Raw genomic sequence first — 14,114 nt, 5'->3', positions numbered from 1 at the left:
GGGCGGAGTGATGGGGGCGGGGAGGGGATGCAGCCAGGTGGCTGCCTGTGTCTGTGTGTGTCTGTGTGTGTGGATGGGTGGGTGGGTGCCACTTCGAGGTGGCGAGCCAGCGGGGAGACTTTGGGCTCCCGCGATGAACGCGTGGCTTGGGTGGAACCCGGCTCCATTGGCTTCTGGAGGCCAGGCGAGTCGCTGGTAATCTCACTGGATTCTCGCACGATTATCCGTGAACAACGTAACACGTGACATCAATCACAACGCTAATTAACCGTGGCTGTGGAGGAGGATCTACGTAACGATAAATAAGCGGGCGATTCGCCTCCCATCCCAGTTCTCCATGAAAAAGAAACCAGTTCGCCATGGGGAGAGACATCCCATCAGCCACACGGCCTTCTGGGAGCGCACCGTTTCAGCAGCACTGGTTGAAATGACGCGAAGCCACGCTCTGTTGCACAGATTTGACATTCAGTGTCACCATCCTGCGTTTTAACAATCCACCAAGCGCCTCTGCAGCACGACGAGCCGATTCCATCGCTCCATCTCCTCGGCGAACGTGCTATCGGAACGTGCCATGACTATACAGGCCTGTCATTAATTACAATTCGCGAGCAGCCTCTCATCGCCGGACCACCAGGGCCGATTCCCCCACTGGAACTGCCCAGACGGGACCTGCCGGGCACGTTGAGGGCGCTGAGGCCGCGTGCGGCACGGGAGCTTGGCGGATGGAGCCTCCCCGAGGCTCATAACGACTCATTTACTCCGAGCTGATAGGGGACACGCATGGGCACAAGTTACCGGCGTCTCATCAATAATTAAGGTCGGGGTGGAGGAGGAGGGGTGGAGGGGTGGGAGAGGTGGGGGAGAGGTGGGGGAGTCGCGCTGCGGGAGAGACCGAGGCTATGTTAGGTCAAGGTGAACAGGTCATCATCACGCAGATGCCAACACCGTACCTCGCCATCGCGTCCTTCCTTCTGCCAGATTCTGTCGTGTGTTGCAAAGTCGCAGGCTGACCGACTTAGAAGGGCTGCTCTTCCAGTCTCACCATCGTCTGGCCTGGCGTCTTCTTGCCATAGCGTTGGCACTCTCCTTCAACGACTCTTCTGACGGTCTCATAGCCACTACCACGACCGATGCGTCTTCACCTGGCTACCAAGTCTCCACGTCCTCTGAGGCCCCTTCTGAGAGACTCATCGCCAGCACCTGGCTGCAGGCCTCCCCCTGTCCCACCCGTCCCCACGTCACCGACACCGCTCGCTTTTCAGAACTTTATAAGTTGCATGTCCCCTCTAAGTACGGCCAACACCCCCCCCCCCCTCAACATCACCCTAACACCCCCAATCCCAAAGTCAAACACCCCACGGCGGGAGGGGGCCCCCTAATCATCATCCAGCAGTGGATTGACAAGAGGAGCTGCCCGTGTGCCTGAACACGTGCAGCGATGTTTATTTCCGCGCTCAGAATTTAACTGCGAGAGTGAAATGGCGATGAATGTTAATTGGTGGAGGGAAATAATGAGGGTTGTGTGGAATTAAATTCAATTTCCAGAGGCTCGTGCGTCGCGTGCGGCGTGGGTCCGCGTGTTAATGCGATTCGGAATTAAATCGAGACAGCTCCTCCACCACGTTGCGCATTTTAATTCACCTTGTCCGACACGATGCCACTGGGACGGCGGCGGCGGCGGCGGGCAATAAAACGTGAGACATTTTCAACAAATGAATCCGCGCATAATGGAGATGTGGCACCGCGACTCTTCCACTCCTGTCGCCACCACTCACGCAGACGGCCTTCACGCTCGCGTCCAGCACGAACCCGGGGGGCACCAGCTCCCCCTGCTCCTCCTCGAGTCACCACCCCCCCCCCCCCATCTCCCACTCCCCAACCTCCAGCCGGCGACTCGACACGGGGGTGGTTGGGGCTGTGCTGCTGCACGATGGACGGTCACGCAGCGCTGTGGAGGCATCAGCCAGGGTTGGTGGATCACCGCACAGATTTTGTGTAGTTCCCCTTGCCATGGGCGGCGTCGAGGAGGCGCCGTGCCCTGGCTCTGGCAGGAGACGGCGGTACAACAACAGCGGCACAACAGCGGTACATGTTCGTGGTGGCGAAACAGTAAAAACGACAACAGTCATGGGGCCCCCCGCTCAAGATGAAGCTGGCCACGTGGGAGGGCTCCTGATATGGGCCCCGCGACCTACACTCATGCCGGCTCTAAACAAATTCGCCAAAGCGCTGATGGGCGAAGGCATCCCCACGCCCGCGTGGGTTACGCGGGTAGTTTGACCATACTTCACCACGCTGGTCGCTGTGGGTTGGGTGGAGGCAGGTGTGTGTGTAGATAGATATAAATATATTTATAGAGTTGACGTTGCGGTGACGCGTGGACAGCAACATCGTCTATCGTCCCCGCGGGTCGAATCGACCCCTGAGTTCCAAGCCCTCGCCTCTGGGCGGGCGCCTTCATGTTCAGGGGGAAGGAGGGGGGGCTTAGAGAGGGGCGGGGGAGTGGGGGGCATCATTGCGGGGGGGGGGGGGCATTGAGAGGAGGAGGAACGAGGTGGCACGCCTCTTGACTGGGCCCTCGCCAAGTGGAGTTTCTCTTCTTCACGACACTTTGGCGGCGGCAATCAGGGCCGGAAATGCGAATCCTAAAAAAAATTACTTCGATCGTTCGTGGTGGGGTGGAGGGGGTTGCTACTCTGCCCCCACCACCCATCCCTCTTTACATCTCAGTAGCAACTCTCATCACCATCCCGAGCCCCAATTCAACCCTCCCCACCCACCCAACCCACCCAACCCCATCCCATCTCATCCTCGGCTGTCTCGGGAGATCGATGCAGGAAAATCCGCACTCAGGTGAGCGAGCGTGCAGGGCGGTGAAGGCGCAGCCCTGCAAGTGCTTTGTTCACTGCTGGCGGGAGGGCCTCCACTAGAGGCCGCCCTCGAGAGCCTCTCTATGGAGAGTGGCCAGGATCGCTCTCTCTCTGTCTGCACATTGTGACAGGGCAGGGTGTACACGTAGTTGACGATTTGCAGTGGTGACACCCGGGGCCTCACAGCAACAAGGGGCTGGGTTCAACTCCCGCTTCGAGTTCCTTTCCGAGTGGAATTTCTGTGTCCTCCCTCTGTTCGGTGCGGGCTCCCTCCGGATAAACACCGCTATCATCTCACAGCGCAATTGGCATTGACCAAACCATCCCAATGCTGCGCAGTCTACCTGCAATCTACTCAATCGGGGTCACGCGCAGCAGCATCTCCCCCGAGAGCGAACACTTGGCAGCCCCCTCCTGACAAAGGGTCTCGAGACTCTGCGACGCTTCGCTGGGTAAGCGAGCGGAATATCAATGAATCGCGACGACGATGAGTGGAGCGAGATTGGTGGGAGACACGAGGAGGCTTTGCAAACGTCGCCCCCCATTGCGTTCAGTGGGGTGTCTATAAACGGATCACGGCGGTCACCGACGCGTGGGTCCAGCACGACGGGAAGGCCGTCCCGCGTGGAGACGGAGCGATGGGAATCCACTCGCGGGTGCGAGGTGGATTGGTGGATTGTTAAAAACAACAACTCAGGATGGCGATGAGGGATAGCGGCGGCTTTGGGAGGGTGGAGGGGGGGGCCTTCATCCAGCAGGGGATTGATCATGACTGGTATCGATAACGAGCGACGGGGTGGGGGGGGGGGGTAACGACGAGGGGGTGGTGGGGCGAGGTGGTGGTGGCGAGGTGGGGGTGGTGGGGCGAGGTGGTGGGGCGAGGTGGGGGTGGCGAGGTGGGGGTGGTGGGGCGAGGTGGTGGAGGCGAGGTGGGGGTGGTGGGGCGAGGTGGTGGTGGTGGGGCGAGGTGGTGGTGGTGGGGCGAGGTGGGGGTGGTGGGGCGAGGTGGTGGGGCGAGGTGGGGGTGGCGAGGTGGGGGTGGTGGGGCGAGGTGGTGGAGGCGAGGTGGGGGTGGTGGGGCGAGGTGGTGGTGGTGGGGCGAGGTGGTGGCGGTGGGGCGAGGCGAGGTGGGGGTGGTGGGGCGAGGTGGTGGAGGCGAGGTGGGGGTGGTGGGGCGAGGTGGTGGTGGTGGGGCGAGGTGGTGGCGGTGGGGCGAGGTGGTGGTGGTGGGGCGAGGTGGGGGTGGTGGTGGGGCGAGGTGGTGGGCGAGGTGGTGGGGCGAGGTGGGGCAGCCTGCGGCTCTTTAAGGAGCCGCTTCGTGACGTCATTTGTTAAGCAGCGCGCCGTCTCCAATTCACCACGTGGTGCATTTTTAATATTGAGGTTTTTTTTGTTCCATCGAATCCGACGACGGCTCCTCTTCTTCTTATTCCTATTGTTGTGGTTGTTGTTGTGGTGGTTGTTGTTGTGGTGGTTGGCGAGCTCCGGCCGAGGGGCTCGCGGTCCATGCCTCTCCCGCGTGTTGGGGCGCGCGCGTGAGCCGCGTTTTTGTTACGTGGGGAGCGGTGGCGCAGCGGTTTGCGCAGTGATCTCCGCACCCGGCCACCCGAGTTCAATTCCCGCTCGCGGCCACCAACACCAGTGACGATTATCTGAACCGGTCTTGGGCTTCTCCTAGGTCGACTCAGTCTCAAACGAGTACCCGGTGTGGCGTGTAAACATCGTCACTACGGAGACAAAGGCGGTCGGGCGTGGTGCTGATCACCCACCCACTCGTGTGCCGTGCCGGCCTCCATCGGTGCTCGCTAACAGCACTCGCCCTACAGTCCGTGAAGGCGACACGGGGATCTGCGTCTCGTTTGTGCCATGGCGCCGTGAGTGTCAGCGCTGTTCTGTGTCCGTCTAACAATGGTGGTGGTGATGGTTGTTGGTGGTGGCCCTCATTGTTGTGGCGCTGTAAACCCGAGCGCCTTGGCTAAGGTCACCTCGCCTCGGGTTCCCGCACGGGAGAATCGCGACGCGCAGAGGTTAGCAAGGAGGTGGAGCAGCAGCAGCAGCAGGAGGAGGGCTGCATCTGCTCGAGAATTTCACAGATATTTAAATCCGCGTGCACGCCAATTTGCAGAGCGGAGCGCGCGTAGCATGCTACAATGCGCTCACGCGCGTGTGTGTGTCAGTGTCCTTGTGCGTGTGGGTGTGTGTCAGTGTCATTGTGTGTGTGGGTGTGTGTGTGTCCTTGTGTGTGTGTGTGGGGGGGGTCAGTGTCCTTGTGTGTGTGTGTCAGTGTCATTGTGTGTGGGGGGGGGGGGGGGGGTCAGTGTCATTGTGTGTGTAGGGTGTGTATCCTTGTGTGTGTGGTGGGCAGTGTCCTTGTGTGTGAGTGTGTCAGTGTCATTGTGTGTGTGTGGGGGGTCAGTGTCATTGTGTGTGTGGGGGTCAGTATCCTTGTGTGTGTGGGTCAGTATTCGTGTGTGTGTATATGTGGGTCAGTGTCACAAATAGCTCTTTAAAAAGTAACCTACAATGCCACACCTATTGCCATTATTAGGGGACAGAACGGTGATCCAATCTCCGACCCCTAGGAACAGGTTTGCAGATTTGCTGAGCATTTCTGTGGAGTCCTGGGGGAGGGGAAATCCCTCAGCCTGGAAAACATCGTGGGACAAAATGGGATGACCCTGCTGAGGCTGCGGTGCCTAAAATATTGGAAGAAGTCACCTGCTGTGAGTGGCTGGCTGAGGTGCCATCTGTTGAGGAAGTACTGAAGGCGATCCAGAGCCTGAGACCAGGAAAGAGGAGTGACGCTCACAACAACGAGCGGAGCGCCGGGTGGCTACAGCACAGCCAGTTGGCACAGTAGGGGGCACAGGTGGTGCATCAGCCAGTCATCTCAGTCATCTTAGTCAGTCGACCCGTGGCACCTGCTGGGTCTGTCCCGTGACCTCCTGCCAGCGGGCGTTTGACACTTCACGTGGCATCAAGGTGCACATAGCCTGGCAAACGCGTCGTGGTGACGTCACCGCCACTTAGTGGCGAATGGCGGTTGTTGTTGTGTATGTGGGTCAGTGTCATTGTGTGTGTGTGGATCAGTGTCATTGTGTGTATGACTGTGTGTGCGGGGGGGGGGGAGCGGTAGTGTAGTCATTAGCGCGTTGCGCTACAAACCCGGCGAATCGAGTTCGATTCTCTTTCACGGTCAACACCGGTTCTGGGCCTCCTCTAGGTCCACTCAGCCTCAAACGAGTACCTGGTGCGGTGTGTAAACATCTCCACTCGGGAAAGGCGGTCGGGTGTGGTGCTGACCACCCACCCACTCGTGTGCCGTGCCGGCCTTAATTGGTGCTCACTAACTGCACTTGCCCCAGCAGTCTGCTAAAGGCTATATGGGGGATCTTTGTCCTTGTGTGCGTGTGACCGCGTTTTGTGTGGACTACGAACTCGGCGACCCGCCGTCGATTCCTGCTCACGACCAACAACAGCCGAGAAATATTTGAACCGGGTCTGGGCTTCCCATAGGGCGACTCGGCCTTAAACGAGTACCCGGAGCGACGTTACATTTTTCTATGGGGAGACAAAGGCGGCCGGGCCTAGTCGTTGGTCACACCACCTCCTCGTGCGCCGTTCCGGCCTTCATCGGTGCTGCTCGTCCACAGCACTTGCCACCCCGACGGCTGCACGGGGGATCTTTGTCGTGATATGCATCCACACGTGGTGCCTGCCTGTGTTTATTATAGCCGTGACACAATTATGTCGCCGTTACCTTGGTAAGGCTCCCCTCTTCTCCCCCTTTCTCCTGCACCGCGCAGAGAGGAACAGCCCCCCCCCCCCGAGCCGTCAAGCGACACTCTTCCTCGCTCCGCGGTGGAGACAAATTGGGGGGGGGGGGGTAGTGGGGTGGAGGGGAGGGACGCTCAGCACTGTCGCTCTTTTGAAATCTCATTTCACACCATCAGGGCCGCGTCCCAGCCACCAACCACACACTTCCACACTCTTGTCAGAACAATTTCATTTGACGGGTCCTTTTCATTTTTCATTAAAAATACAAAAATAAAATTCGCGTTCCTACGAGCTCCACTGCTCCGGCTCCTCTCCCCGCCCGCTAAAGAGAGACGCGGAGACGGTGACACCGCGGGGAGAAGTCGCTTGGGGGAAATGAGAGGGAGGCAACAGCAGGGACATTGGAGTGTCGACAATGGGAGACAGCCAGATGTGTAGGGTTCATCTCTGCACCACCAATCCCTCCACACAAAGATAAAATCCCCGGTGTAGCCTGAACAGACTGTTGGGGCAAGTGCTGTTAATCGAGCACCTATGAAGACCCTCACGGCACACGAGGGGGTGGGTGGCCAGCACCACGCCGGGCCGCCTTTGTCTCCCCAGTGGCGATATTTATACACCGTACCAGGTACTAATTTGAGGCCGAGTCTACCTAGGGGAGGCCCAGGACCGGTTAAGATAATCGCCACTGGTGTTGACCGTGAGCGGGAATTGAACCTCGCTGCGGCCCTAACCGCTCCACTTGCGCTCCGCCCACACACACACACGTGCACACATACACACGTGCACACATACGTGCCCACACACACACACACGTGCACACACACACACATGCCCCCACACACACACGTGCACACACACACGCACGCACACACGTGCACACACGTGCACACACACACACGTGCACACACACACACGTGCACACACACACGTGCACACACACACATGCCCACACACACACACGTGCACACACACATGCCCACACACACACACACGTGCACACACGTGCACACACGTGCACACACACACATGCCCACACACACACACGTGCACACACGCACCAACACGCCGAGTGCAGAGTTTCCTGTTCACCAGTCAAGGACTCGCGAGAGAATCCCCCCCCCCCCCAAATCAGTCTGGCTGTGAATTAATGGAACCACACTGGAGCCAATTAAGCTGATGCTCACTCAGGTTTGTCAATTTAAACCAAAAATTAATGTTCACTCGAGCATGCGCTCATTAACCACCGACGGACAAAACCCCCTTCGAAATCGCTCACGGCAAACAAACCTCGCCCATCATCAACCTTTCTCCATCCACTGCTAGATGGAAGCCTTCCTTCACTTTCGCAAGCGCCCAACCACCACGCTGCCACGGTTACCGACGCGTCCTGGTGCTGCGGTGTTTGGCTTCTCTTCTCCATATTCCAATGTCGCTCCAGGCGTCGCATGTTAGAGAACGGCCTGTGGAACATGACAACACAGAACTACATTCGAGTTCCTTTCGACGTGCCTGGTGCTGTCGCGTTCTCATGTGCCCTGCCATGGAGAGAAGTGTTCATCGCAAGGAAATACAATTTCCTTTTTTGTCGATGCTGATGTTATGATCATTTACACAGGAGAGCCACACAGAGACCAAATTAGCCATATCAAAATATAAACTTAAAATTATGGCTTTTTTCTGCAGTCGTTGGAAATAAAACAGGAAGAATGTTTAACCCTTTGAGCCGTTACAAACCTAACTACATGAAACCATCAACTCGCCACACTTGAGAACGCGGTTTAACCACAAGTAGATGCCAGCCTATGGGTCTCTCTATACCACTGGTGACTGGGCTGAGACCGCTACAAACGAGAACACGTAGTAAATCACAGGCCATCCAGACTCGGATTTGAACGCAGGATATCGGGAGAGGCGGCTCAATAATCTTCAGACGGGGGGGCCACTTTCACTTTTCGGACATCGTCAGTGTGAGGGCCGCCACTCCGCCTGCAAGGGACGCTTTCACTTGTTGTGAATTGTCGGGCGCCACACATCAGGGGCCGCACTAAAAGTCACCAGGGGCCGCCAATGGCCAGCGGGCCTTGCGATGAAGAGCACCGCGATACACCGTCTCGCCTGCCACCATGTCCACCTTCCCTCGGGGCTGTGGCCATCCATGCGGTGACCGTGGTTGACGCGGGAAGGATTGTTGTTGTTGTTGCGAGCTGCAGACTGTCTGGCTGTGCGAGTCAATAGCGGTGCGCGGTCGTTGTCTGCAGGTAAAAATCTTTATTTGCCGCAATCGATCGTGCTGCTCACAAAGCGTTACATCTGGAGGGGGGGGGGGGGCTTGGCGACACGGGACAGAGGACACGCTCCTGGAAAGTCACTCACACGACGCACACCCGGTCGTCACACGTCTAGGACGCACGCGGTCACACGCACGTTCGTGCATGCTGGACAAGAAGATCCCCGTACGGACTTGGCAGACTGTTGGGGCGAGTGCTGTCGTCAGTGAGAAGCACCTGTGAAGGGCAGCACGACACACACGGGGGTGGTGTGCCTTGAACAGCGCCCGAGCGTTTTTGTTTCCCTAGTGGCAATGTTTACACATCACACCAGGTACTTGTTTGAGGCCGAGTCGACCTAGGGGAGGTCCAGGACCGGTTCAAATATTTACTGTCACCGCCCCCTTTTAAAGACGGGTGTGGACACAAGACAAAGACACCCCGTATAGCTTTAACTGACTGTTAGGGCAAGTGCTGTTAGCGAGCACCTATGAAGGCCCTTACGGCACACGAGGGGGTGGGTGGCCAGCGCCACGCCCGGCCGCCTTTGTCTCCCCAGTGGGGATATTTGAACCTTATGGCGGTACCCCGGGGTACCATAGTACCCCGGCTCTCACAATGTCCGTGATGCAGTCATTTTTAGTCTGTTGATGGTCGGCGATGCGGAAATCGACTCATCTCGACGAGCTGGACACGATGCACTGTATTCACAGTTGAATTTTTCGATGAAGATTTTTTAATGCTGTTTGGCGTTTCGACATCGCGGAGTGGCACTGATTTCGGATTGATTGCTACCCCAGTCGTGGAGTGAAGTACACCCCTGGACAAAATACTGTCCCAGAAATAAACTATTTAATTGCCTCGACCATTTTGTATTGTGGTAGCCCGGGGTACCGCCATAAGGATCATTAATACACCGTAGGTTCAGATCATCGTCACTGGTAATGGTGGGCGTGAGCAGCAATCGAATTCTGATCGCCGGGAGAGGAGTGCTGCGTGCTAACAGCTGCGTTTCCGCTCAACACACACTCTCACGCGTCAGCTCGCTCACACGACGATTCCTACAGCAGCACTAAACAATGCACGCCACCACACACGGACCCCCCATGTTCATGGTACGTTGACGGTTCCCATTGATTTCACAAGGGACCCCCCCCCCCCCCGTAATAACCGTGGGTAGTACCGTGACGCCCCAACCCCCCTTCCAAGAGGGGGGGGTCCATAAATCCACCCAGTGGCAAGGGACGCCTGTGGCGCGGCTGTGCCTCTGCTGTGACTGCCCGAGTCTCATTGACCACACCACGTGATCCTACTCCGGGACTCCCCGTGACCCCCACGACCCCGCATACCCGTGTCGAACCCAGCGACGCCTGGAGCGGCGGTCAAACCGCAGGGCAGCGCAGAGAGGCCGCGACGTAATTTATTCAGCGCGACGCACCTCTGCTGAATTAGCATTTCTTGATTGGAATGATGCTGGCTTTGAGTAAATTCTAATGCGGCTTGATTTCACGTTGAAATTACTGTGTAATGTTCGCTTAATTAAACTAATCAACCGCTGCTGTGATTTCTTGATTGCTTTTGCCCTCTGGCCGCACGGCAGTGCCCGACTGCCTCCCGCGATCGCCCCCGATCGCGGGTTTTAGGTTTAGGGTGGGGGGGCGTGCGATGGTGGCGGTGGGGGGGGGGGCTCCCCCCCTCCCAACTCTCACGGCAACGGTGGCAGGAGGCAGGAAGGGAGAAAGCGGGAACTGTCAAAAGAGACGCCAGATGGAGTCACGGTCGACTATTTTTAAGCACGAAATAAAAAAGCAAACACGTTTAGTTTTTTTTTTCTCCGTGGACTCGAAGCGTCGTGCCGCGACCCGGCGCCGAGACGAAGGGGGTGAGCAGCAGCTCCAGCAGCTTCAGCAGCTACAGCAGCTACAGCAGCTACAGCGGGGACAGCGGGGGGGGGGGGGGGGGGGGTAGTGGCGCACGCTCCAAACTCGGATATATTGAGAGACGTGACGAGGGGAAGTCGGGGGTCCTTAATTCGACACGGCCACGACATGTGGCCGAACGAGGTGGTCCTCTCCGCGCAAGCACGAGGGGGGAGACGGGGTCAGGGCCGTGGCTTCAGCGTTATCCGCGACCGAACGTAAACCGAGTTCCCACGAGAGACGCCGAGCCAGAGGAATCTGTAGCTGCGTAACGATGAAGTGGAACCTCGGCGTGATCCCAACACCTCGTCTTGCCCAACACGCGGCTACACCAGCTTACAGCCAAGACTGCAGCCCTGGCACGGACTCTAACCGAGCCAACACGTCATCCTCGCCAATCCACTGCTGGATGAAGACCTCCCCTCCACCCCCCATACTTCACCACGCTCGTTAGAACAGGTTGGTGAAGAAGGGGGTCCAGAACCGGTTCGGATATCACTCGCCACTGATGTTAGCCGTGGTCCAGAATCAACTCGGATCACGGGGATTCGTAGCGCGGTGCGGTGATCTCTGCGCCACCGCTCCGCCAATCCGTCTCTCGAGAGTCTGCCCTGACGTACAAGGGCTGTAGCCGTCGCCCGGACTCTAAACCCTAACCCGGACTAACACGGGACTAACACGGGACTACGCACGGCTCCAACCCCTGATACCGGCGCGGAACAACGCCTTGGTCTCGGCCGAGCCGACGCGGCCACGCACGCCGGCGGCCCCTAGACGGTGGTGATCTTTTTGTCCTTGGCCGCCTGCTTGATGGCGTTCTGCTCGCGGATGATCTCCTTAAGGCGCTGCATGCGCCCGTTCTGCACCGTCTGGTCGCCCACGCCCGCCTGGCTGCGCTGCAGCAGCGCCAGCGCGTTGATGTAGTCGAGCTCCGAGTAGCGGACGCCCTGGTCCACCAGCACGCTGAGCAGCTCGTCCGGAGTGGTGTACATCATCTCGTAGTACTGCCTACACACGCGCGCGTCACCACCGCAGGTTACGCTATGCCAGACTGTGGCGGCAAGCTCTGTTAGCGAGCAGCACCTGCGGAGGCCGGCACGGCACACGAGGGGTACCCAAGTACCAACCTTGTCCGGCCGCATTTATATCCCGAGTGGCGATATTTATACACCGTACCAGGTGCTCATTTGAGGCTGAGTCGACCTAAGGGAGGCCCAGGACCGGTTCGTTCGTCACCGGTGTTGACCGGGAGCGGGAATCGAACTCAGGTCGCCGGGTTTGTAGCGCAGCTCGCTAACCGCTGCGCCACCGCTCCCCACGACACACACGCACGTGCATTGCACGCGTCACGCGGCAGTGTTTCCTGGACAGGCATAAACATCGCACACAACGCCGTCACAGCCTCACTATCATTAGCGGTGTCAGCAATGTCGGCACCACCATTGTCACGGCGATCATCAGTGACAGCATTGATTATATGTACCCTATATATATAATTATTATTGTTATCTTGTTTTTTATATAATTCCAGTTTTCACATGGGTGCTCCGCACATACGCAATTACACCGCGTTTACACAATTATGCTTTGCAACATCATAATCATAATCGTCATCAACTTATATCTTATCATGAGCCATTCTCAATCCACAGCTGGGCGAACGTCTCCCCACGCGTGTTGTTAACATTGACGCGCATCACGTGAGCGTAATTAGTGTGGCCTGTCGCTCGTTAGCATGCCCCTACCCCGTCCACCCACCCTCGTCCCTCGTCACGTCCCCCACCAAACGCCCACCACGGCTCCCGGTCGTGGAGGCGGTGGAGGAACCGCTCGGCTGTAACCACGACGACAACAATGTTCATCCACGAAGACCTCACCCAGTCCCAAGGCTCCATCCAGGAGGGTCCTGCGACACTGCGCTTGTTTGGCCAATTCCACGATTAATGAGAGTTTGGCTTCGTGAGGAAGGAAACCGGAGAAAACCCACGGCGACTTGTGAGGAGGTAACACTCGGAGCTCCGTGCACATGGACTCATCCACTCGCTGGACCGCCATTGTCCTGGCCAACTTGTATACTCGCGGCAGGCTTGAGAGTCTCACAAATCTCTGCGCGACCCGCCGACCCTCGCCAAGCGAAAAGCGCCGGGCCTCGCCGCCCGTGGGCGACGCCGCTCCGCCGCTGCTCAGTGTCCGTGGCTCGAGCGCAGAGCGGCGTAACGAGCCTCCGCGCTCGAGGTGATTTGCGCGGCTCACCGAGTGCGCCCCCCACCCCACCGGCAGCGCGCAGGAGGCCGCGTTCCGCGTGGGTGATGCGGCATGGAGTGCCAACACGGGCTGCAGTTTGTAACCCCCGGCCAAACGGGGCGCGGGCGGGGGCGCGGTGGAGGCGGCCCCCGTGGGGTTTGACGCAAAAAACGTTTTGAAATTTAAAGCGGTGCCTTTAGCCGGCTGCTCGCAAGATTCACCCCCCCCCACACACCTCCCCCACCTCTCTCTACCTTGGTCTGGACCTTCATGTAAATCAGCTCATTAGCATCCGAAGCCTTCCCTCTTAAAGAGCAAACCAAGAAACAAACAACTCTTCTCTTGTAAATACGTCATGCTGTGAACGAGAGCCATTTTACATCACGTCGCCAATTACGTTTTCCTTTTGCAGGCCACAGTTTTTAAACAAACCGAGAGCCTGGGTTTGATTCCCGACTCTGGCGCCTGTCTGTGAGGAATTCGTATATTCTCCCCCCTGTTCTGCATGGGTTTCTTCTGGGTTCTCCGGCTTCCTCCCATAGCTAAACAAAAACAATGCAACCGGTATTGGCCACCCATCCCAATGCTGAAACATTGCCTGAATATTACTCACTCGGGATCACACACGGTAGCAGCAAAATCGCCCCCCTACTGCGATAACTTGACAGGACCCTTCTTTGAAAATAGTCTTGAGATTCAGTCAAGCTTTCTTGGGTAAATAAGCAGAATGATAATCAATAGGTGATGAATATTTTAATTGTGCTTGTGCAACACTGGCAATGCAGTATGCGTTCCACAGTTGTCTATCACTGCTACTGCGATCAAATGTATTTTGGTGAGATAGGACGATAGGACCATAATGCACTTCAGGAAATGCCGATGGATTTCGCATCGTGCGCAAAGGCTGTGTGCGCCTTACGCACGCCAGAAATGTACGTTTATGCACACCTCTGCGTGCGTTGTTAATTCTAAACACTTATCGCTCGCGAGCGAGCAATCCCCGCCATTCTTGCGCTGGGCATTACGATCGCTGA

General features: G+C 57.6%; 1 protein-coding gene across 1 annotated transcript in view; it reads right to left on the bottom strand.

Moving 5' to 3' along the window:
• Nucleotides 1-8,898: 8,898 nt before the first annotated feature.
• The window catches only part of EXOC4 (exocyst complex component 4), a 112,382-nt gene continuing 107,166 nt past the window's right edge, over nt 8,899-14,114 (bottom strand). The window contains 1 exon segment of the mRNA XM_061562701.1: nt 8,899-11,844. Coding sequence (XP_061418685.1) covers nt 11,607-11,844 — 238 coding nt within the window. The 3' untranslated portion in view covers nt 8,899-11,606.

The sequence above is a fragment of the Lethenteron reissneri genome, chromosome 30 (assembly GCF_015708825.2).
Source record: "Lethenteron reissneri isolate LAM-NWPU_2019-01 chromosome 30, ASM1570882v1, whole genome shotgun sequence".
NCBI lineage: Eukaryota > Metazoa > Chordata > Hyperoartia > Petromyzontiformes > Petromyzontidae > Lethenteron > Lethenteron reissneri.
Note: the sequence above shows the minus strand (reverse complement) of the source record. Positions and strands in the feature narration are given on the sequence as shown.